The sequence below is a fragment of the Mustela lutreola genome, chromosome 2, assembly GCF_030435805.1.
Source record: "Mustela lutreola isolate mMusLut2 chromosome 2, mMusLut2.pri, whole genome shotgun sequence".
Lineage (NCBI taxonomy): Eukaryota > Metazoa > Chordata > Mammalia > Carnivora > Mustelidae > Mustela > Mustela lutreola.
The window spans coordinates 129,102,376-129,128,150 of NC_081291.1; the positions used below are offsets into that span (position 1 = coordinate 129,102,376).

Here is a 25,775-nt window from a genome sequence, read left to right on the forward strand (position 1 = left end):
TCTAAGAAAGAATTTGAAGCACTTAATTGGGTGACTCACAGCAGTGAGAGATTGGTAATTTTTTGCTTACAAATTTAATAATAGATTATTTCTAATCACATATATAAAACATTAAAGGAAAATTGTTAGGTTTCATTTTTTTAAAAAGATTTTATTTATTTATTTGACAGAGATAACAGTAACCAGAGAGGCAGGGAGAGAGAGAGCGGGAAGCAGGCTACCTGCTGAACAGAGAGCCCAATGCGGGGTTCAATCCCAGGACCCCGAGACCATGCCCCAAGCCAAAGGCAGAGGCTGAGCCACCGAGGTGCCCCGACTGTTAGGCTTTATTTTATTAATCCCATTTACATTTGAGCTTGGCTCAAATGCCATTTCTTCTTAGGAGTCAAATCAGCTTGGAAACTGGACACCTTCCTCTGTAACTACTTGACATGTAATTGTTGTGGTTCTTCCTACAGAACTTTGTTGATGGGGAGTGTTTTCTATATCTGGTCTCCCCTCTGCTTCCTGATGCCAGGAGCATATCTTCTTGATTTTGAATTTTCTGTTAAGGCAGTTATTGACATGATGTACAACCACTGGTAGATCTGGGCCTACTGTGGCTACTTTTAAGAAAATTTCGTAATTTGGGAGCCAAATAATGTCCAACTCTAACTCTTTCAAGTAATACATGAGGTGCAACTCCTGCATATGCTGAGAATTACATAATGTTCATTGGTCTTCACCTTTGTGCTTTCACATTTTCATCTAATAATCATGGCGAATGATTTACTGCTTTTGCAGCTTTGTTTTGAAGAAACTGTTTGGTCTGACCTAATTCTGAATCTATCCCTTGCTAATTCTGTTATCTTGGACAGTTTTTTAAAAAGATTTATTGATTTATTTTAGAGAGCGAGCGCATGCGGGGGTGGAGAGGGCATATCACACCCTGAGATCAAGACCTGAGCTAAAAACCAAGAGTTAGGGGCACCTGGGTGGCTCAGTGGGTTAAAGCCTCTGCCTTAGGCTCAGGTCATGATCCCAGGGTCCTGGGATTGAGCCCCATATCAGGCTCTCTGCTCAGCAGGGAACCTGCTTTCCTCTCTCTCTCTCTCTGTCTGCCTCTCTGCCTACTTGTGATCTCTCTCTGTCAAATAAATAAATAAAATATTTAAAAGAAAAAAAATAAAAAGCAAGAGTTAGATGCTTAGCTGATGGTGTCACCTAGATGCCTCTATCTTGAACAATTTATTTAACATATCTCTACACCAGGGGTTGGTAAATTATGGCCTATGGACCAGATCAATCCCACTGCCTATTTTTATATGAGCTAAGAATCGTTTTTATGTTCTTAAATGCTTGAAAATTTTTTTAAAAGAACAGTATTTTGTGACATAAAAATTATATTAAATTTGTATTTTAGTATGTGTAAATTAAGTTTTAATGGAATACAACCATGCTTGTTCATTTATGTATTATCTGTGGCTGCTTTTATTTCATAATAGTACAAGTATATGATTCACAGAGCCTAAAATTTTTATGTCTGATTTCTTTGCTGAGAAAGTTTGCCTATCCCTGCTCTAAAGCTCAGTGTCCTCTTCTGTACAAGAGAGATCTGAGATAATGTATGAAAAATGCTTAGTACAGGGCCAACAGATATTAAGCACTCAGTAAATGTTAGCTGTTGATGTTGTCATCATAATATTTGTAGGTTTTTTTTTTTTTTAAGATTTTATTTATCAGAGAGAGAGAGAGAGCAAGCACAGGCAGACAGAATGGCAGACAGAGGCAGAGGGAGAAGCAGGCTCCCTGCGGAGCAAGGAGCCCGATGTGGGACTCGATCCCAAGACGCTGGGATCATGACCTGAGCCGAAGGCAGCTGCTTAACCAACTGAGCCACCCAGGTGTCCCATATTTGTAGTTTTTATCTTCCCATAATTTATAAGGTAAAGGTGGGCCTGAAATTCTCTTCCTTTTCTACTCACTAAAAAGTTATTTTTATATTATTCGTATGTAAAATTATTTTATTTTATTTTATTTCTTTCTTTAGAGAGAGTGTGGGATGGGGAGAGGGTCAGAGGGAGGAGAAAGAGAATCTTGAGCAGACTACCCGCTGAGCACGAGCCTGTTGCCAGGACTTGATCTCACAACCCTGAGATCGTGACCTGAGATGAAATCCAGAGTCGGATTCTCAACCAACTGAGCTACCCAGGCACCCCTTATTTTATTTCATTTGTATTAAAATATTCTGGTATTCCTGATGTTCAAAGATCTCTGCAAACTCCCTTCAACGCACTCTACCATTTAACTTTACATTACTCTCTTCATCTTGCTTACTGTAGCCCAACTATATACCTGATGACCTTTGCACACCTTCCCTGTCCTCTCTCCCCCTTCATCTCCCATTTCCACGTACCAAGCCTAATCCACCTTCCAGAACCTGGCACCAACATCACCGCCTTCACACAACCCTATTGTTAGTGTGTATGCTATGCCACACAATCCTCCTTCCCCAGCAACAAAAACACAGAAGAATTTGGGGGAAAAAGTCTCTCCTATTGATTTTTTTGAGCATTCTGTCTTTACCTTTGAGAGCACACATCACTTTCTTGGTTGTGTCTTAATTATACATAGACTTCTTCCAGGAAGAAGAACATAGATGATAGATGTTCTTCCAGGGCGATGCCATTGTGTTGCTTCGTGTCGTCCCCCAGATGTGTTTACACATACGGGTATCTAATGCATGTTGTTGGGGTTTTTTTTTTTCAAATGTATAAACTTTTCTTTTTTCTTTCTGTCTTTCTAAAGTATGGATTTTTGGCCTCTTTTTCAGACAGAATTCCTTGACATAAGCCAGCTGTCTTTCATCCATGATTTGGGACCAAAGGGCATGTAAGTTCCAGTGTTGCGTGAGAAGGGGTAAAGTTGATAAGTACCACCCTTTGACTTACCAGCGGGCCATGGGGACAGATCTTACTGGCTTTACTACCTGCTGCTTTTCTTCCCAACAGAGTCCAAGCCACTTGGGGGCATCTATTTATACACGGTGCTACCTTGCTGTATTGAACACTGGTAGCAGCTGCCCCATCCCCTTTCTTTTGTGCTTCCAGCACATACGGTTGCCTCTGGCCCAACATTAGGGGTGTTTCATACAGGTAGCAAATATGTTATGTAGGAGAAAGCATTAGAAATAAACGTACTGTGTTGCATGTTTGAAAGTTGCTAGGAGAAGAGATCTTGAAAGTTCTTGTCACAAGAAAAAAAAGTTATAACTGTGTACAGTGATGGATGTTCATTAGATGTATTGAGGTGATCATTTTTGCAGTGTATACAAATACCACATCAATGTCTTATACACTGAAACTGGTGTAATGTATATCAGCTATAGCTCAGTTTTAAAAAATCAAATATACCGAATCCTGTCTTTTTAATAACTTATAAAAGTTAGCTGTTTATCACTCATTTTCATGATTAAAAATGCTGCTGTGTAAAATTTATGCTAAGTAACGAGATTGACAATTACTTAATGATAATTTTCCTTTATAAAGTGAGCGCTTGAGCGCTTAGCTTCTTTAGGGCTTCTTTAGGGCTAAGAGCCTTGTTAGTAGTGGTTTTCATTTTTTCCTTTTGTTAGGCCATTAGTATTGTTATGTCTTGTCCTACTTTTCAAAATCAAGACATTTCTCTTTCCAAAGCTCTAAGAGCTGTGCTCTATTCCTTTGGTATGGGTTGGTCCTAGAACTGTAGGTAGAAGGACGAGGAATATTTGGGAACTGGTGAGCGAGCACCCCCAGTGGTCTCAACAGCAGGTAAACCTTCCCTGTGTGGGCCTCTGGCAACGTGCGGGGTCTTTTTCAGCTTGTCCCAATGACTGCAGGGTACACTCAGGACAGGTAACCAGAAGCTAGGATGCTTAAAGTCCTGCAGTATGTGCAAGAGACTTTTGCTGCCTCCAATCCGACCAGGTGCTTTTAGGGATCAGCTGCTAGAGTATCCACCTAGTGAATGTGCTGGTGAAGAAGGAAGGAGAGGAATGTGATATGAGAATGAAACAGTTTATTTAGTCCCAAGTTGTGAGGCTGTATCAGCCAAGCGCGAGTTGGAAATCCAAAGACCCTGGGTTAACTTGGTGTCTCTTTCAGAGAAGGTATGATAATGAAAAGATCCGGGGGACACAGAATACCAGGCTTGAATTGCTGTGGTCAAGGAAGAGCCTGTTACCGCTGGTCCAAAAGGTAGGTCTTGGTTGTTCTGTGGGTTTGTTTTACGAAACTGGATATTTGGGGAATTTTCACAGACTGGTTTTCAATTACAAATCGGTTCTATATCCTTTGAAAGTCACAACAGAGCACGTTTTAAATTTTTTTTTAAAGATTTTATTTGACAGAGCTCACAGGTAGGCAGAGAGGCAGGCAGAGAGAGAGGGGGAAAGCAGGCTCCCCGCTGAGCAGAGAGCCCAATGCGGGCCTCGATCCCAGGACCCTGAAATGACGACCCAAGCCAAAGGCAAAGGCTCAACCCACTGAGTCACCCAGGCACCCCTAAATTATCTTAGTTTCCAGATCTCAGCATCCATGCCAACATTCTAACTCAAACCTGGACTTGTAGGCAGAGTGTGCAAACTTTTATTATATATGTAAAAACTGGTTGGCAATAGAACTCATGGGTCAGCCAAAGAACATATACAAATGGCCAGTAAGGACAAGTAGATAGCTCAACCTCACTAGTCATAAGGGGACTGCAACTCAAAACCATAGTGAGGTCCAACTTCACACCCACCAGGATGGCTATCATGAAAAAGATACACAGTACCAAGTGTTGTTGACAAGGATGTAGAGAAGTTGGAACACTACTACATTGCTGGTAGAAATAGGAGATGGTGCAGGCACTCTAGAAAACTGCAGCACTTTCTCAAAATGTTAAACATAGGAAGTGGGATTACTGGGGGCTATAGTAACTCTAGGTATTTAGCCAAAAGAATTGAAAAAATGTGCATGTATCAAAACTCATAGAAGAATCTTCATAGCAGCGTTATTTAGAATAGCCAAAAGATATGAGCCACCCAATGTCTTTCACCTGTCACCAGAGGGGTGAGGATATCCATACAGTGGAATATTATTTAGCCATAAAAAAGAATGAAGATGAAGGGAGATGGGGGTTCTTTCTGGGTTGATGAAGATATATGGTGGTATAATTTTTTGAATATATTATAAACCCCTGAACTATATACTTTTAAAGGGTGAGTTTTACAGTATGTGAATAAATTGTTTAGAAATTTTTAATGAAAAAAAGAATAAAGTGCTAATTCATTCTGTGTCCTGACTGAATCTCAAAAGCATTATGCTAAGTGAAAAAGCCAGACACAAAAGGCCACATAGTATATGATTCCATTCATATGGAATGTCGAGAATAGACAAATCTTTAGAGACAGAGTAGATGAGTGGTCTTGAGGGGTTGGGAGGAGAGGAGAATGGGAAATGACTGCTAAAGGAAATGGGGTTTCTTTTGGGTGGTGACAGTATTCTGAAATTAGATATCAGTGGTAATGGTACACAGCTTTACAAATATACTAAAAACCACTGAACTGTACACTTAAAAAATAAACAAAAAAAATTTGTCAGACTTCAAGGATGATAATTTTAGACTTACATTTGCGAGGATGTATAATGTGCTATGTGATATAGACAGAGAACTTTAATTCATATCCTATATCCTACACAACCAAAGACTCCTGTGGGTCAGTATTCTCATCTGATTCTTATTTGTGTCCTCAAAGCACTTATCACAATGTTTTGAATGTAATAGACAATAGTTGTTTGTTAATAATAATATTTTACTGGAATTTTGGAGAAATATTGAGATGTATACATTATTTCCCCAGCCTTGAAAAAGTTCTGTGAGTTCGTGTACATATGAAATTGAGCTAAGTGTATATTAAAAATACATAAACCCTGAACTAAGATTTACCTTTAAACATAGTTAAGGTACACTACCAGCAAAACAACAACAACAACAACAACAACAAAAACACCACTAAGTAATGCTCTCATTATCTCAGTTTTGAAGGGATGGCAGAAATTACAGGGAGGAGATCAAGAGATTAGAGAAAATTGAAAATTTCTGTGTTCCAGTAAAACCGTTTTACTAAAACAAAAAAGGAAGTAGTATACTAGAAAATGTGTGTTTTCAAATAAACTTCTGTAATTTACATAAACACACAGAAGGGCCCTGGTGCAGATTCCTCCTGAGCAGCCCCCCCTACACCCCCATACGCCCCCAGTTGGCTTCGGCTAAGGCAGCTAGCTGCTGGGGGCCAGTCCCGAGGGCTCCAAAGGCAAGCCCTTGCAAGCCTTTGACTGCAGACACTCTGGGCGATGCGGATCTGCTTGTGTGCATGCTGAGCAGACCGGAAGCATTCATGGCCTCCAGGAGCAGCCCTTAGCCAGGAGCTGGCAGGAGTCTGACCCTGGTAGCCCTCTGATGGGTGATTCTGCTACAAGCTCTGCACTGTCTCCAGAGGCCCCTGAAGGGTTTGCAACCCAACTGCCCACAATAAAGGACATGCAACCACAACACATCCTTGACGGCTCCTTTCCTGCTCCTCCTTCTCCTTCCCTGCCTTGGCTCCTAATAACTCCCTAATACGCCCTTTTTAAATGACTTTGACTTACCACCTCGTCTCAGAGTGGACTTGTGGGCCAACCAACCTGAGACCTCGACTCAAGACATGGAAACCTTGGTCTGGTCCGTGCAGTCATTTATTGAGTGCCTAATGTTTGCTGGGTTGTGTCCTAGCTCCTATAAAAATCAGGCAAAATCCCTGCCCTCACAGAGCTTTACTGGAGGAGAAAGGAAGGCAGTGATGAAGCTGACGAGCACTGGGGATGGTGTCTGTGCAGTTGTGACCAGAAGGCATGGGGTGGTGAGGGACTCGAGGGTTGGGGGTGGGGTGGGTGACTTTAGCTCCCAGTGTCAGGAAGCTGCTGTTGGAGTTACAACCAACCAGAGAAGGGGCAGCCAGAAAAGATGGGGGCCAGACTTTGTTATATAAAAGAACCTAGCTCCCTCACATCTTAAACTTGGGATTAAATCAGGCTTCAACCAGGACAGCCTAAAGAGATATGATCTTCCCTGGAATGAAATGTGTCGTCATTTTAAATTGTATAAATCTTTCCACAAAGATTGAAGCCTTGGTTCCCCATTAATAAGGATCTCCTGAGTTTACATTTGTGGGTTATAAGGTGTCAGTACCAAATAAAATGATAAGACAGAGCTGACAAAATTAGTTTGGAAATTTTTTCACAGTAGAAACTATTAGTATCTCAACAGGAGTTGCTTTTAAGGATGACACATTCATAACTCTCTCTTATTTTTATGCCCATAAAAAGCATTCTGATCACTTTCTTATTTATGCTACCCTAACAAATCTGGTTAAAGCAAATGGGGCAATTAAACCTTTAATCAAGTCTCATAATGACCTTGTCTCAGGGACAAGTTAAAAAAAAAGACAAACATGGCAGACATTTCTTTCCACAATTTAAAACATCTGCTTGAACAGCCTATCTGTTGAGCAACTTCTTGGCATTAGGTGGTGGATTAGACGATGTGTTTCTTATCTCAAATGATGTCTGAGAAGAAGGAGACATATAAATTTTAAAAAATAAATGTAGCATTTATTTCTGCAAACTTTGAGCTATACCAAGAATTCTACAGACAGTGAATAAGCAAATAATCCCAGGGATGTGTCCTGAGGAGCCAAACAGGATGGAAGGTGGGTTGGGGGCTGGGCCAGCTTTTTACCCTTGAGTAGCCCAGGAAGGCCTCCCTGGGGAGGAGAGTATCAGCGGAGAGCTGATGAACAGGAAATGACTGCCCTTGGGAGGATCCGGAAGAAATATTTCTAGGTAGAGGAATAGCAAATGTAGAGGTTCAAAGAATGACCTTGGCAAATCTGAGGAACAGCCAGACATCAGTGGTGGGAGACAACAGGAGGAGGCCGAGAAGGCCGGCTCTGGTGGTTTGTCCACATTTTAGTGCCATAGCAAGGAGTGGCCCAGGCAGGAGGCATCTTGTTCGAAGGGACTATGATCTCACCTCCTTGAGAACAAGAACGTTTGTGAAGTGCCTTGTTGTCAATGTGAGGCGCGGTGCTGAGCAACATACGTGAGTCACCTCTGTTATTTCGCACAAACACAGATGAGCTGGGCATCGCTGTTCCCCTCATTTCATGGGTAGAGACCTTCTGCTTAGTCACCCAAGTCACACAGTCAGGTGGCTGAGCTGGAATCGGAGCTCAGGGAGGATGACGGGTAGGTAGGTGCTTACTCCCTGGGTAACCGGTGCCGACTTCCAGAACACAACTTGACCAATTCCTTTGTTGATGCAGAGAAAGGAAAGAAATCAGAAGAATTTTAATGAATGACATAATTAAGAGCTTTATATAAAGACCAGGAGTCAATTTACCCTGATGTTTAATGACTATTAAAAAGAATTCATGAGGGGCACGTGGGTGGCTCAGTGGGTTAAGCCTCTGCCTTCGGCTCAGGTCGTGATCCCAGAGTCCTGGGATCGAGACACGTCGGGCTCTCTGCTCAGCGGGGAGCCTGCTTCCCTTTCTCTTACTCTGCCTGCCTCTCTGCCTACTTGTGATCTCTGTCAAATAAATAAATAAATAATCTTTAAAAAAAAAAAAAGAATTCATGAAAACAAAAATTGTTATCTTTGACATTCAGCTTTAAAAATCCCGCTGACACCTGAGCGCCTGGGTGGCTTGGTTGGTTAAACGTCCAACCCTTGATCTCAGCCCTCAGTGTCATGAGTTCAAGCCCCATGTTGGACAACACACTGGGCATGGAACCTTTAAAAAAAAAAAAATCCAGCTGTTACTGGTAAACTCTTCTGTATTTGCAGGCTGCCTCATCTTGGAGGGGCAGAGGCAGAATGTACATAGGAGACCCCATGGATGGCAGCGCCAGTGTTCACCCATGCTCTCGCCCCATAGAACACCCAGCCCTCTCCTTGCCATTGCTGAACAAGGTTGCTGAGAGCCTGTACAATCCTCTGTGCCAGTTAGAGAAAAGTACCATTTCTGCAGGGTGTCATGTACCAAATGTCCTGGTATAGGACTTGGCTGCTCAATGGTACCTTGTGGCCTGTCCCTAATGCCATGTTTGGCAGCCTTTGTCCTGGTGGTTGTGCCACCAGCCTCTGCTCTCAGAAGCTTTTCTGAGATTTGTTTTGTAATGCCAATCATGGGAGCTGGTACCCCTGGGTAGGGGTCACCCCACCATCATCCCGCACTGTGGACCCCGGTGTGGCACTCCAGTGAGAGCTCGCATTGCTGCTGTTTAGGTGTGCTTTACTTCCAGGCACACAGGTTCACCAGGCTGCTGTGTTTGACTTTCTTCTCTGACCAACAGGCCCGGCAGCTGTGGTTTTCAAAGCCTCTGGCTCCTTCTCAGTCAGCAGGACGGCACGGCAGTTCTCTGGGCCTGGGCCATGCCTCGTGCCCGCTAACTTCTACCGCGGGTGCAGCTGGGAGAAGGGACTGGGGCTAAAGAAGGAGCTTTAGACAGATACGTGATGCGCCCCGCTCTCTTTTATCCTGAACTGAGGTTAGTCGATAGGCAGCCTGCATGTCTGACCTCACAACTCAGGCCTTCCGAACCACTGAGTCCTTGTTTATATCACTGACATTGAGCCATGTTAGGAGAATGCTTACGAAAAGTAGAATTCCTGCCTTTGCAGACAATTATTAAGAATGGTATCCGTTATACTGCTCAGTTGCCTGCTGTTAGGTCCCAAATGAGAAGCTTCCTTTGGAATTTAATTTTTGGGGAAGACACCTTTTATTTCTTTAATTTATTCACTGGGTAAGAAAAACCGGGAGGCTCAGACACAGGTTGGCATACCGTCACCAAATTTATGTTAATGTTGTGGTTAGGTATTGGCTTTCTGGGACTTTAATGTTTTTCCTTTTGTTAACATATCATATGTATGTCCTTCATCGTGAGTCATCCTAACTCCATCCCATTCCCTTTTATTGGGAAGAAGCCAGGCTGTATTTTAAGAAACAGATGCATGAAATGAACGTAGGTGGAGCCCAACATAGATTTGTGTGTGTTAAATCCCAAACTCTAAAGCCACTAGATTGTAATGTAGTTAGCAATTTCAGTAACAATTTGTTACAGATTTTTTTTTTTAGATGCTGACTTGCATGTCACATTTACAATATTACTTATTGTAATAAGGTGTTCCAGCCTTTCCTGTTCTATAATGGGCTTTGGCTTTGTGTGATAGGTGATATAATATGCCCACTATTGTTTTATTGTTATGAACTGACTTACTTGATAACGACACAATGACACATTTACAGAAGTAAATGTGATTATGTGGTGTTGTAGGCAGCATGACACAGTTGCCACTTGTATTCATTTTAAATCAATCCCATATGGTCTTGCCTTCTCACTGTCATTGTCATGCCTGTTATCTATGTCCTTATTGCTCAAAGGTCATGCTAGCCTGGGCATGAACTTGTGAGCAATGCAGAATCTCAGTCCCTGCCTCAAAACTACTGCATCAGAATCTACATTTTATTTTTATTATTTATTACTGTTATTTTTCATTGAAGTATGATTGGCACATGATATTACATTAGTTTCCGCATACAACATTGTGGTTCAACATTTATGTACATTATCAAATGTTCGCTACGATACATATAGTTACCATCTGTGGCCATGCAAAGTTATTAAAATATCATTGACTATATTCCCTACGTTGTACTTTGCATCCCTGTGACTTATTTACAACTGGAAGTTTGTACCTCTTAATCTCCTTCACCAGTATGCCCATCCTTCCACCCGTCCCTGCTCTGGTAACCAGTAATTTGTTCTCTGTATTTATGAGTCTATTTCTGTTTTGCTTTGGTTGGTTGGTTTTTGTTTTCTTAGATTCCACATGTAAGTGAAGTCATATGGTATTTGTCTTTTTCTGACTTGTATCACTTAAGCATAATACCCTCTCTAGGTCCATTCATGTTGTTGCAAATGGCAAGATCTTTTTTTTATTGGCTGAGTAATATTCTACCACATTTTCTTTATCCATTCATCAATAAGTTACTTCCCTATATCAGCTATTATAAATAATGTGGCAACAAATGTAGGGGTGTGTACATCTTTTCTAATTAGTGTTTTTGTTTTCGTTAGGTAAATACTACAAAAGCGAAAATGCTGGATCATTTGGTATTTCTGTATTTTTTTGAGGAACCTCCATATGGTTCTCTGTAGTGACTGCACCAATTTACATTCCCACCAACAGGTCACCAGGGTGTCCTTTTCTCCACATCCTCACCAGCACTTGTCATTTCTTGCCCTTGTGATACTGCACCGAATCTGCATTTTAACAGGATACCCATGTGAGGCATATTCACAGTAAAGTATAAGAGGAGTTGTTGTGTATTATTGTTGGAGCTTGCTAACCTGCCATCATCCCTCTGTATCCTTCATAATTCTCTTTCTAGAACACAATTACAGTGATAGTCTCATCCTCTTCCTTGCTGGGGCATGAGGATTCTCTTATTTAATAAGCATCCTGGTGTTTCTGTTAAAGACACAGATTGTCAGGCCTTTTTAATGGATCTGTGGTGGGGCCTGGGAAACTATTGTTTTTTAACAAGCATCTCAAGAGCTTCTGATGGCAAAACAAATTTAGGAAACGCTGGTTCCATGCTGTAAAATCAGCGTCCTGAGCAGGGTCCTTAAACCCTCCTCAGTGTAGCCTTTGCCCATCATCCCCACGTGATACTCATTTGCCCGTTGTTCCTTACTATATTCCCTAAGACCCGACCTCACCAGACTTTCTGCCAACACATGTAGCATTTCCATACCTCCATGCCTTTGCCCACTCTTCCCTCCATGTGGGATATACGCCTCAGCCACTGTGCTCAGATATCACCTCTTTGAGTCAGTGCCTCTACCTCTTTCTCTTAGTCCAAACTAAGGACTCCTTCCTCCTTATACACATTATGCCTACAGTTTCTCGTATCTTCTTTGTGTCCCATTAGCCGAGTAAGCCATTTGGAGAGCATGTCTCATTTACCTCTGTGCTATTGCTACCTCTACCCTAGTATCCAGCTTATCATGGTATTTTCCCTTTATGAAACTTTTTAAAGTTTTTATTAATTTATTTGAGAGATAGAGCATGGAGAGGAGAAGGTCAGAAGCAGAAGCAGACTCCCCATGGAGCTGTGAGCCCAGTGCAGGACTCGATCCAGGGACTCCGGAATCATGACCTGAGTCGAAGGCAGTCACTTAACCAACTGAGCCACACAGGCGTCCCCTTTATGAAACTCCTAAATATATATTGAGTTGAATACATATATGCTTCTAAGAGATCATGTCCTATTGAACATTGTTTATTAATAGTCAAAACCACAAGTACTTTGAATTAAAGAACAGAATATATGAAATATTAGATGCTTTTGAACATTGTTTATTAATAGTCTTTAAAACCACAAGTAACTTGAATTAAAGAACAAAATATGTGGAGTATTAGATGCTTACTGGGTTGTTTTTAAAGGAGGATTTTTACCTCCCAAGAGACTTAATTTGCCTCTTTTATGACAGTTTATTTTAGCAAATATGTTTCCAATGCATTTTCACTTTTCCAACAGCTAAGGGTCCTACTGTACATCCTGCAAGCTCTACGTGCCCATTTCAGGGGTGTTCTTTAAGGCTTTGCCATTAATGTATACTAAGCTAATGAATTGCTTTGAATTGCTTGGTGCCAGTACTTCTTAGAAAAACATAGTAGACCTCCTGTTCGTTTTTTGTGATTGTGACTGTTGCATAGTGATGTTTAAAAAATAAATCTCCTATGTAAAAAATAAAATATCTACAATCTGGTAGAGTGTTTACTTGTCTTAACTTGTTCTTCTTTTTATTTCAGTAATCAAGTCTAAAAATATTTATTACCTTCTAACAGGTGGCTGATAGTGAAAGATTCATTTTTGCTCTACATGAAACCAGACAGTGGTGCCATTGCCTTTGTCCTGCTGGTCGATAAAGAATTCAAGATTAAAGTGGGAAAGAAGGAGACAGAGACCAAATATGGGCTCCGAATTGATAATCTTTCAAGGTAGAAATTTCAAGTATTTTTAAAAGATTTCTCTCAAAAACAAAGTTTCTCTCCCAACCTTGAGTGAAGGAAGTAAAATAATTTAAGTGTTAGAAAATTGTTACTTTGAACTCATCCTCAACCAAAAATAATGAAATGACTTTTCTTTCTATATATGTTTAAGTATAGAATACCCAGTGAAACAAAATAAATAATCACATGTGTTAATTTATGCGTGTTTTAACAAAATGTATGGCTACTACAAAATTAATGACTCGGTAATACCAACTTACCAAACAGATAAGTTAAGGAGTGATAGTTTCATATTTTTAAAAAAATAAAATTTTACTTTATAAATTGATATCTTTTACTTAACAGGAACACATAAACAGTGATTTGATTTACAAAAATTCTGTTTGCACACAGATTTTAAGCATGAAATCTTGAAGGGATACTCAAATGTACATTAACTATAGATTTTATTAGCGAGTATGTGTTAATAAATGTTTTTTCTGGAAGATTGTACTTACGTAATATGTGTATCTTTTTCTCTATATATACATTTGGTTCTACAAAGTTCAGCCTCATGAATACAGATATAATTTTTTTTCTTTTCACACATTGACTTACATAAATACATATGTATTTACACACACAGACACACACATACTCTGTCTAATACACACTGGCATGAGTTTTGTGTGTATGTGTGTGTGTGTGTGTGTGTGTAAAAAGATGCTAAACTTCCTGATCTTCTCTGAGACCCTAAAGTTTAAGATTTTTTCCCTCATAGCCTACTATAGTTCTAGTCATAGTAAGTATGTTTACATATTTTAGAATGAATGAATGAGTAAATAACCTGAAAATTTATTTTTGCTATATGGAATATAGTTTAAAATCCTGCCCAAAATGTTCAGGAGTCTGCTTTTTTGATATAAATAAGATGTTCTTTGCTTAAAAATTTCAACCTATGTTTGCTGCAATACCAAAACAAAATGGCACAAGCTTACTTGTTAAAATTTTTTTAAAGAAACAGAACACAGAATGATCACTACTTTTCTCCCCACACTTTGCTTTTTTTTTGAAGGACACTTATTTTAAAATGCAACAGCTATAGACATGCTCGGTGGTGGGGAGGGGCTATAGAAGAATTCATCCAGAAACATGGCACCAACTTTCTCAAAGATCATCGATTTGGGTCATACGCTGCTATCCAAGAGAACACTTTAGCTAAATGGTAAGATTGTTTTGCTCTAAGACTATTTCTTATAGTCATAGTATCTGTTGTTATAGCAGGCCTAAATTCATCTGGAAGCAGTTTTCAAAGCTGTGGAAATGTATTCTGCCTTATACTTGACAAGGGCCTTTCTTTAGAGGACTACCTGAGCGTAGATTAGTTATCCAATTTTTGTATTTAAGATTTTCACAGTGAGCACTCAATAGCTAGCTTTAGATTTTGAAGTTTGATTTTAAAAGCTAATTTTTCCATTTTTAGTGATACACATGGAATGTTTATTTAAGTTATTAGCTGTAATTAAAGAATAAGAATTTATTTGCTAGGTATGTTTTTCTACCCATGATTTGGAAATTGGTCTGTTCCCAGTCCCAGACAAACCATGGTGTGAGTTCAACAGGATGAGGGGATTCATCTGACTCATGATGATGAGACCAACTTGTTGTTCTCTCAGCAGAATCCGGTCGCTTCCTTCTGTCTCCTTCCTGTACTTCCTGCATGGCAGATGGAAGATGGGATTTTCAGTCCTTGGTCCTCAGTTATACAAAGTTTGTACTTTGTAGTGACTCAGGCAGTGGCTTTCATCTTTTATTTTACCGTAAGGTCTTTTTCTTTTCATTTAAAAAAAAAAAAATGAAACAAAAACATTTGTCTTTCAGGTACGTTAATGCCAAAGGGTATTTTGAAGATGTGGCAAATGCTATGGAAGAGGCAGAAGAAGAGATTTTTATCACGGATTGGTGGTTAGTATTTATCCATGGGGATTGGGTTGGGAGGTTTCTACGACTGGAAATGTAAATCAGTGTTGTGCTGTTCCAGAATCGTACTTTATGAAAACCAGCAGTACCCGTAGATGGTTTGGCTGAAGTCTCAACAGTTAACTATAATAGCCTTCAGTGAAACATCTTTTCAAAAAACTCGAACTCCAAGTATATCCTTAAAATATTTAGCTTAAACAATTTTGTTTTTGTCTTCCTCCCTTCTGTCCGCCCCCCTCGCCCGTTCCCTCCCTCCTCTTTTTTCTTCTCTTCTCTTCTTTTTTTTTTTTCTGTCTTTCTAGATGTTATCTATTTGTCAGAGGCAGAGAGCACAAGGAGGGGGAGCTGCAGGCAGAGGAAGAAGCAGGCTCCCCACTGAGCAAGGAGACCAATGTGGGGCTCAGCCCCTGGACACTGAAATTATGATCTGAGCCAAAGGCAGACGCTTAACCAACTGAGCCCCCCAGGCATTCCTATTTTTGTCATTCCATTTGGAAATAGACACCCAAATATCCATCTTAGTGAAGATATTTTGCAATGCAAATGCAGTTTTAGAAGTGGTAGAAAATAATCTTCCTTGGGTGCCTTCTTCATTTGGTATTTCAGTCACAGGTCCAGTGAATATACTTCTGAATTGTCCCTTTGAAGCTAGAGTAGTTCCATTTGCCTATTACAGAATGACTAGGCCTGGTCAACTTTTTTGGAGATACGTCAGACTTCAGCTTTTTGACCCCCTTTACAAATGTCCATGGGAGTTGCAGTGCTTATCAGGGCCACTGGAAATCTCATATTCAGAAGTCCTTTAGCTCTTGGAAAATTGTCCTCTTGGAGTTGGTGTAGGTTTTTTTTTTTTTTCCAAAGATTTTATTGGTTTATTTGTCAGAGAGAAATAGAGAGGGAAAGCACCCAAGCAGCGGGAGAGGCAGAGAGAGAGAGAAGCAGGCTCCCCACCGAGCAAGGAGCCCCATGTGGGACTCGATCCCAGGACACCGGGATCATGATCTGAGCGGAAGGCAGCGGCTTAACCAACTGAGCCACCCAGGTGTCCCTTGGTGTAGTTTTTATAGGCTGACTTTAGTTCCACTTACCCATCTGCCTGGACAATTAAAACCAGTTGCAGATGCCAAAATTGACTACCGGAGAAATGAACGTGTCTAAAATTCTAAGAATTCAGTCGCTGAAATGCTCCTTATTTTTCCCTATCTTGTTTCCTTTCAAATGCTATCTCATGTATAAACTGTGACAATATCATAGTTTATTTCCTCCTAATTCTGCAGTTTGGGGAAAGGGGAGAGTAATTAGGAATATGAACTCATCCTCTTCTACTATTTTGCCTTAGTGATATGGAAATCTGTCCTGGTAGAGCATGCTTTCCCAGTCTTGGCACTATTGGCATTTTGAGCCAGACAAATTTTTTTTTTAAGATTTTATATATTTATTTATTTGAGACACAGAGAGAGAGAGAGAAAGAGAGAGAGAGAGAGGAAGAGAACGCGCACACAGAGAGGGAGAGGGAGAAACAGGCTCCCCTGTGAGCAAGGAGCCTGGTGTGGGGCTCGATCCCAGGATCCTGGGATCATGATCTGAGCCGAAGTCAGCTGCTTCACTGACGGAGCCACCCGGGCGCCCCTCAGCCAGATAATTCTTTATTATGGGAGGTTGTTCTGTGTGTTGTGGAAGGTTTAGCACCATCAGCATGTTTGGCTCTCTACTAGGGGCCAGTAGCAAGTTCCTGGTTACGGTCATGTCTTCTTACATTGCCAAATGTCCCCTGGAGGGCAGAGTCCTTCTTGGTTGAGAACAGTTGATCTAGGGTCGATAGACAAGGTGTGCGATGGTCAACATGCTTGTGAACCTGTTTATTCTCATGTGTATGGAGGAGTAAATGTAGGCTTTTATTGTCACATTTGTCTCTGCACTCAGTTATCAGGAATAAAAATAAGTTTCATACTTAGGAGCTATTTCTTTGGTTGAATACTTTATAAACACTTATGAGAATAAATTTAAGCTTAACGTAGTACTATATTTCTTTAGATAATATTTTGGAAAGTTTGATGAAGACACGAGAGAGACTGAAGATATTTTTCCATTGAGCCCATGTTTTCATGTTTTATGCAAGAAATTATCTCTTTTGAAGGTTCTGAACACGAAAATACAGGTTTCTATTTAAACATCTAAAGAGAAGGAACCTGTTTTCTGCTATTGGAAAGAAAATAAACCAGGTTATTCCTTTTCTATGACTGTTTAGGAAAAACATCTTATTACCACACTCCCTTTGAAATGAAGCCTTCATTGTAACTTCCCTTGTAAGAACTGAAGAAAATTCTTGCCATGCAGGTATATTACAAAAGAGAGCATTCAGAAACTTAACCAAAACTGGCATGTCCTGTATTGGTATATTGAGTATAGTTTGGACGACGAACTTGTCCTTTAGAAGCTTCTAATCTGGGGTGCCTGGGTGGCTCAGTGGGTTGAAGCCTCTGCCTTCGGCTCAGGTCATGATCTCGGGGTCCAGGGATCAAGCCCCGCGTTGGGCTCTCCACTCAGCAGGGAGCCTGCTTCCCTTCCTCTCTCTCTCTCTGCCTATCTCTCTGCTACTTGTGATCTATGTCTGTCAAATAAATAAATAAAATCTTTAAAAAAAAAAAAAAGCTTCTAATCTAATTCAAGAGATATCCTATGCTTAAGTGAAAACTGTACTAATAAATTTATTAAATAATTAGTGTGCAAACAAAGGTGGATAAGGTGGATATAGTGAAATGAGAAACAACCTGGAAGCTTCTAGTTCTTTAATTCATTTAATCACCCATCCACTCACTTGTTCACTTAGTCCTTCATTCCAGAGCTCTTTAGCGAGTGCTCACCCTGGGACAGGTGCTGAACGGGGGCCCTGTGTGTATGAAGATGCCTGAGAAGCAGCTCCTCCCCCAGAACAAGAGAGTCAGGAAGTCAGAGGGAAAATCACAGACTGGGGAGAAGTGAGTGATGAGGATGAAGATAGTGGAAGGCTGTGAGGAAGGAGGAGCCCAGAGGCGGGGCAATGCCGGAGCCTACGGAGCTGGAGCCATGGAAGCTTCTAGAAAGTGAAGGCTGGCCTGGGGCTTGGTGATGGAGTTGGCCAGATGAAGACAGGTGAATGCTTTTGGCAGAGGGGTAGCCGGGACCTAGGCACAGAAGTGTGAGAGGGCACAGCAACTTGGGAGGAGGGTTGAGGTTGTGGAGAGCTGAAGCACAACATCCCTGGGGATGGCAGGTGGAGATGGCCCTGAAGGGGCCAGGGGCAGACCGTGAAGGGCAGCGGGGGAGCTGCTAAGCAGTTTACACTTTCTACTGTGGTCACTGGGAACCACTGACCATTTTTAAGCATGGGGATTTCAATCAGATTTGTTTTCTAAAAGGGAACATTCTGGTAATAGTGTAGAAGAGGAATTAATCCCTGGTTGTAGAGCCCACTTGGCAAGCTATTGTTGTAGTGCAGGAGAGAAATGGTGAGGGCCTTTGCTCTGAACACCTTAGGGACCCAGCTCTTACAGCCATAGGGCAAGTGGTTTCTACCGCACAAAGTAACATTGATGGTAACAGCTATGATTTGTTAAATTCTTACAAGGGCCAGAGGCTGTGTTATAGTTGTGAAGAGTGAGGCTCAGGAGGTGGGTGAGGAAACTGCCCCCAGTCAGGCAGCTGACAGGAGCCAGTGCTGGCTGGGACCCAGGTGTGTCTGCTCTAGAACCCCTGGATCCCAGAGCTGCCTTTCAGAGAGGGCCGGCCGCAAGACATGGTGTCTGAAGTTCCTTTAATGTATTTATTTTTTAAAGATTTTATTTATTTATTTGACAGAGTGAGAGAGAGAGTGTGTGTGTGTTTGTGTGTGTGTGTACACGAATGGGGAAACGGGCAAAGAGACAAGCTGCCGCCCCCACTGAGTGCAAAGCCCAATATGGGGTTCGATCCCAGGACCGTGGGATTATGACTTGAGCCGAAGGCAGATGCTTAACTGACTGAGCCACCCAGGCACCCCTGCAGTTCCTCTTAGATCTGAAATTCTCTAAGTACAGACTGACCTGTTTTGAGGTACTAGATAAATTAGTAATCAGATTTGGGTAGATTTGGCTTGGAGAAATGTTCTGAAGAGGTAAATCCTGAGGTAGGCCGTCAAGGTATAGAAGAGATAATGACCCATTCAACAGCCCAGACTGTCTGAAAACTAAAGTGAAGAGTAAATTCCAGTTGGATGTTGAAGGTGTCCTAACAGGTTGTTTCTATACAAAGACGAGGGAGAGCATTCGTCACTGGTTTACATGGTTTACGTGGATTGACCAGAGGAACAATCGTTTTATGCCTTCTCTGTGCTTGGTACTATTTCAAGTCCCCTCTGAATCAACTATCCAGCATTCACGGGAATATGTCCAAAAATGAGGTCCAACACCGACATGTGGCTACAAGCTCCATTATCAAATTGCTAATGGCTCTTAGGGCAGATCCAGTGGCTCAGCTCAAATCTCCTCTTGCTTGGGCAGCTCTGATTACCAGTGGGCAGCCGGCAGGTAGGCAGCAAGCGTGCTGATGCTCGCCACAGTTGCCTCTTTATCCTGCCCGTCAGGGCTGGGGGTGCAGGTGGGGTCCTCCGCCACAGCCTCTGTGCCCAGCCGGTGTGTTAACTGTGTCAGAAATAGACAGGAGCAGTAAAACTAAATAATTTTTAAAAAGAGACTTTTCATTTTTAAAAAAATCGTTAATTTTAATTCCAGTGTAGTTAACAGTGTTTTGTTAGTTTCAGGTGAAAATGGCTTTAATCTCTGCATTACTCTGTGCTCTTGAATCCCTGACACCCGTTTACCCATTCCCCTCCTGGGGACCATCAGTTCGTTTTTTCTCTGTTTTAGTTAGGAGACTGTTTCTTGGGAGGCACCTGGGGAGCTTAGTCACTGGAGTGTCTGACTCTTGATTTCAGTTCAGGTCATGGTCTCAGGGTTATGAGATAGATCCCTGAATCAGGCTCTGCACTGGGCATGGAGCCTGCTTGAGATTCTTTTTCTCTTCCTCTCCCTCTGCTTCTCCCCCATCTCTCTTAAATAAAAAAAAAAAAAGAAAGAAAGAAAAAAAGTTCCCTTTCCTTAAAAAAAAAACAAAAAAAAAAACAGTCTGTTTCTTGGTTTCTCTCCTTTTTTCCCCTTGTTAGTCTGTTTCGTTTTTTATATTCAAATTATGAGTGATAATTCAAATTATGATAGTTGGCTTTCTCTGACTGACTTATTTCACTTAGGATTATACTCTGTAGCTCCATCCATGTTGTTGCCAATGGCAAGATTTCATTCTTTTTTACAGCTGAATAATATACACACAAACACACACCACTCCTTTACCTATTTATCTATCAATGGACACTTGGAATGCTTCCATAATTTGTCTGTTGTAAATTATGCTGTTATAAACATGGGAGTGCATGGATCTGTTTGAGTTAGTATTTTTGTATTCTTTGGGAAATACCCAGTACTGTGATTACTAGATTGTAGGATAGTTATATTTTTAAGTTTTTGAGAAATTTCCGTTCTGTTTTCCACCGTGTCTATACCAGTTTGCATTCCCAACAACAGTGCTCGAGGGTTTCTGTTTCTCCAAATCCTTGCTAACACTTGTTATCTCTTGGGCTTTTTATTTTAGCCATTTTGACCAGTGTGAGGTAATATCTCATTATAGTTTTGATTTGCATTTCCCTGATGTTGAATGATGATGAACATCTTTTCATGTGTCTGTTGGTCATTTGTGTGTCTTCTTTGGAGAAATGTCTGCTCATGTCTTCTGCCCATTTTAAAATCAGATTATTAGCTTTATGGGTATCGAGTTATATCAGTTCTTTATATACTTTAAATAAACGCTTATCATCAGATATGTCATATGTAAATATCTTCTCCCATTCAGTAGGTTGCCTTTTAGGGTTTTTGTTTTGTTTTGATTGTTTCTTACTTAAAAATAGTTGTGTTTACATTTCACAATTTACCCAAATACTGTTTTTTTTTATAAACTTTCAATAGGATTTTTTTAAAAGAAATTCTTTATTGTGTCTTGACTGTGTTCTTATGGAATTTCAGGGAAACAGCTGTGTGTATTTTAATAGCTTAATTTGTACAAAAAGGAAGGCAGGTCGTCACATGGAGATCGTATGGGATTCTAAAATGCCCTTTAGTGAATTTTCCGACATGGACCATCCCTTTGATGCTGAAGGTAATGCATCTGTTGAAAGAAGTGATTGTAGATTTGGATTACTTCTCTCTACATCTTCCAGTTTTTCTGTTTTATCTTCCCAAATAATGTGAAATCTTGTGACTCAAGGATTAGGTACCAAAATCTTCCTTTGGCCCAAAATACTCTTTAGTCTGGTTTTACTGGCAGATTTTCCCTTCATTCTGTCTTGGTTTATTCATTATTTACGTAATAGCTAACTGGAAGTTCTCAGTCTTAATAGGTACATGTAATTAGCACAACTGTTACACCTGCTGTGTCTGTACCTGTAAGGAGCTCTGGATTAGGTGCATCAGTATGAAATACAAACACCTGCCTTCCTGCAGAGCCTCGGTGGGGAGCTGCTGTTAACTGTAACTGCAGCTCCACCTGCTGGTGTGGATTAAGACCAGTTGCAGAAACTTTTTATTTTGAGGTAGTCACAATAGGTTTTTTTTTGTTTTGTTTTTATTTCCCTTGCCTCAGGAGACCTATCTAGAAAAATGTTGCTAGGGCCAATGTTAAAGAATTTACTACCTGTGTTCTCTTCTATGATTTTTATGGTTTTGGGTCTCACATTTAGGTCTTTAATCCATTTTGAGGTTGTTGGGTTTTTTTGTTTTTGTTTTTGTTTTTGGTGTAAGAAAGTGGTCCAGTTTCATTCTTTAGCATGTAGTTGCCCACTTTTCCCAACACAATTTGTTAAAGAGACTGTCTTTTTCCCATTGCATATTCTTTTCTGCTTTGTCAGATATTAATTGACCATAAAATTCTGGGTTTATTTCTGGGTCGTCTTCTCTTGATCTATGTGTCTGTTTTTGTGCCAGTACCATACTGTTTTGATTACTACAGCTTTATAACTTGAGGTTGGGAATTGTGATATTTCTGGTTTTGTTTTCCCTTTTCAGTGTTGCTTTAGCTATTTGGGGTCTTTTGTGGTTCCATACAAATTTTAGGATTGTTTATTCTAGCTCTGTGAAAAATGCTGATGATATTTTGACACGTTACATTAAATCTTAGGGTACTGTAGACTTTTTAACAATATTTGATCTTCCAATCCATGAGTATGGTATGTATTTCCATTTCTTTGTGTCATTTTGGAATTTTTCTTACTGATGTTTAATAGTTTTCAGAGTACAAATCTTTCACCTCTTTTTTTTTTTTAAGATTCTATTTATTTATTTGACAGAGAGAGATCACAAGTAGGCAGAGAGGCAGGCAGAGAGAGAGGGGGAAGCAGGCTCCCTGCTGAGCAGAGAGCCCGATGTGGGATCCTAGGACCCTGAGATCATGACCTGAGCCGAAGGCAGCGGCTTAACCCACTGAGCCACCCAGGTGCCCCTCTTTCACCTCTTTGATTAAATTTATTCCTCGGTGTTTTATTATTTTTGGTGCAGTTGTAAATGGAATTGTTTTCTTAATTTCTCTTTCTACTGCTTCGTTATTAGTGTATAGAAATGCACCAGATTTCTGTACATTGATTTTGTATGCTGTGACTTGATGGAATTCGTTTTATCAGTTCTACTAGTTTTTTAATGGAGTCTGTAGGGTTTTCTATTTATAGTATCTTGTCATCAGCAAGTAGTGAATATTTTACGGATTTTTTTGCCTTCTATTTTGTTTTCTTGTCTGATTGCTGTGGCTAGGAGTTCCAGTCTATGTTTAATAAAAGTAGTGAGAGGAGACATATTTATGTTGTTCCTGATCTTAAAGGAAAAGCTCTCAGTTTTTTGCCATTGAGTTTGATGTTAGTTGTGGGTTTTTCATAGATGGCCTTTATTATGTTGAGGTGTGTTCCATCTAAACCTACTTTGTTGACAGTTTTTATCAAGAATTAATATTGAATCTTGTCAGATGCTTTCCTGCATCTGTTGAAATGACCATATGGTTTTTATCTCTTCTCTTGTTAATGTGGTGTATAATGATAATTGATTGCAAATATTGATCCATCCTTGCATCCTTGGAATAAGTCATTATGGCAAATGATTTTTTGTAATGTATTGTTAGATTTGGTTTATTAATATTTTGTTGAGGAGTTTTGCATCTCTCTTCTTTAGGGATGTTGGCTTCCAGTTCTCTTTTTTAGTGGTGTCTTTTGTCTGGTTTTGGTATCAGGATAATCCTGGCCTCATAGAATATATTTGAAAGCTTTCCTTCCTCTTCTATTTTTGGGAATAGTTTGAAGAGAATAGATATTATGTCTTTTTTTTTTAAGATTTTTTTTTAAATTTATTTATTTGACAGAGATCACAAGTAGATGGAGAGGTAGGCAGAGAGAAAGAGAGAGGGAAGCAGGGATATTACGTCTTTTTTTAATGTTTGGTAAAGTTTACTTGTGAATCCTTCTAGTCCTGGATGTTCATTTCTTAGTAGTTTTTTGATTACTGATTCAAACTGGTGATCCCTTTATTGTTATGTATTGCCCTTCTTTGTTCCTTACTGTAGTCTTTATTTTAAAGTCTATTTTGTCTGATATAAGGACTGCTACTCTGGCTTATTTTGTTTGTTTGTTTGTTTTCACTTCCATTTGTATGGTGAATGATTTTTCATCCCTTGGCAATAGTCTAATCCTTAGATCAGTTCTCAAACTTTGATACAATGTTTAGGATCAAATCCATGCAAGGGCAGCATGGGAGTGAGCTAGAAGTTCATAAACAACTTTATAGGGTTGCTTTCCTGAGCTCTGCTTTCTCCATGATCTCTCCACTACTTTTGGGTTTCGTGTAGTTTTTTTGTTTTGTTTTGTTTTTTGTCCTTTAACTAGAAATGTGGTGCTTTATTTTCCCCACTCTGCAATGTGCTTTCTGCAATGATGTTTGTGTCCAGAGCCAAGCAATAAATATTTACAGTGTCCTCTCGGAACCACAGCTCTTCTAGTTGGGAGATCAAAGTTCCAATCACTCAGTGTTTCTGGTGCCTGTGAGCTCCTTGCTGCCACCCCATTACTGCCAGAAGATACCATTCTTTCTTCTCAAGCCTGAAGCAGAGGAGTTCTACCTGAGTTCTCTCTACCTGTGCCAGTGCCTGTTGCTAGGTTCTCCCTTCAGGCTGATGATTCAGATGGGGGAAAATTGATAAAGTCCCCGTTGGTTAGATGGTACATGTGTTCTTCCTGAATTCATGAACACCATATGTCTCTCCATTTATTTAGATCTTACTTGATTTTTTTCAACAATGTTTTATACTTTACATACACAACAGTCCCACTTCATGTATGGTTTTGCTTTCTGCAATGTCAGTTAGCTGAGGTCAACCGCAGTCTGGAAGCAGACAATCCTCCTTCTGACCCGTTGTCAGAGGGTGAGTAGTAGTCTGCCTAAAGCTACATCACAATGCCTACATCATTCATCTCACTTTATCTTATCCTGTAGGCATTTTATCATCTCCCATTATCACAAGAAGAAGGGCGACTACGGTATAATAAGACATTTTGGGAGAGAGAGACCACATTCACCTAAAATCAATTACAGTTTTATTTATAATTTTATTTTTTATTACAGTTTTATTACACTTATTATTATAGTTGCTCTATTTTATTAGTATTGTTTATCTCCTACTGTCCCTAATTTGTAAATTAAACTTTATCATTGGAATATGTGTATGGGGGAAAACAGAGTATATGTAAGATAGTCATACAAGGTTTGGTACTATCTGTAGTTTCAGGCATCCACTAAGGGTCTTGGAATGCATGTCCCACAGATAAGGGAGTGCTACTGTATAGGTCTTGCCTACGTTTTGTTATTTATCACATAATATTTTTTTAATGTTACTGTAAATGGTATTTTTAAAAACTTTATGTTCTGATTTTTCACTGCTGCTGTATAGAAATACAACTGATTTTTTAATATTGAGCTTACATACTGCAACTTTGCTTAGTTCACTTATTAGTACTAGTAGCTTCATTGTAGATGACTTCGAGTTTTCTCCATAGATGATCGTGTGATGTGTGAATAATGACAGTTTTGCTTTTCCCTTCCTAATCTGTATACCTTCTATTTTATGTTATTGTCTTATTGTTTTGGCTGGACCATCAGTAAAGTGCTGAACAGCAGTGATGAGAATGGATGTCTGTGCCCTGTTCTCAGTGTTGGGAGAAATCTCATGTTTTCAGCATTCACTTTGTTGTATTACACTTTAGTTAGGTTACCTCTTTTTTTTTTTAAGATTTTATTTATTTATTTGACACAGAGAGAGATCACAAGTAGGCAGAGAAGCAGGCAGAGACAGAGGGGGAAGCAGGCTCCTCGTTGATCAGAGAGCCTGATGTGCTGGGATCCTGGGATCATGACCTGAGCAGAAGGCAGAGGCCTAACCCACTGAGCCACCCAGGCGCCCCTTTAGTTAGATTTCTTGTAGGTGCCTTTCATTATGTTGAGGAAATTCCTTTCTGCCTATACCTATGATTTGAGAAGTTTTGTTATGAATTGTATTGAATTTTGTCAAAACTTTTTCTGCATCCATTGAATTGA

At 40.1% G+C, this 25,775-nt stretch overlaps 1 protein-coding gene across 6 annotated transcripts in view; it reads left to right on the forward strand.

The window, feature by feature from the left end:
- PLD1 (phospholipase D1) overlaps positions 1-25,775 on the forward strand; it is a 200,104-nt gene that overhangs the window by 91,572 nt on the left and 82,757 nt on the right. For all 6 annotated transcript variants that reach the window (XR_009351014.1, XM_059163476.1, XM_059163478.1 and 3 more), the window contains exons 7-11: positions 2,813-2,871; positions 4,122-4,214; positions 12,964-13,116; positions 14,183-14,332; positions 14,989-15,072. Coding sequence is in view for 5 of the 6 variants with exons in the window: in XM_059163476.1 (XP_059019459.1) it covers positions 2,813-2,871; positions 4,122-4,214; positions 12,964-13,116; positions 14,183-14,332; positions 14,989-15,072 (539 nt within the window). In the remaining variant the exon portion in view is untranslated. The remainder of the gene's footprint in view (positions 1-2,812; positions 2,872-4,121; positions 4,215-12,963; positions 13,117-14,182; positions 14,333-14,988; positions 15,073-25,775) is intronic.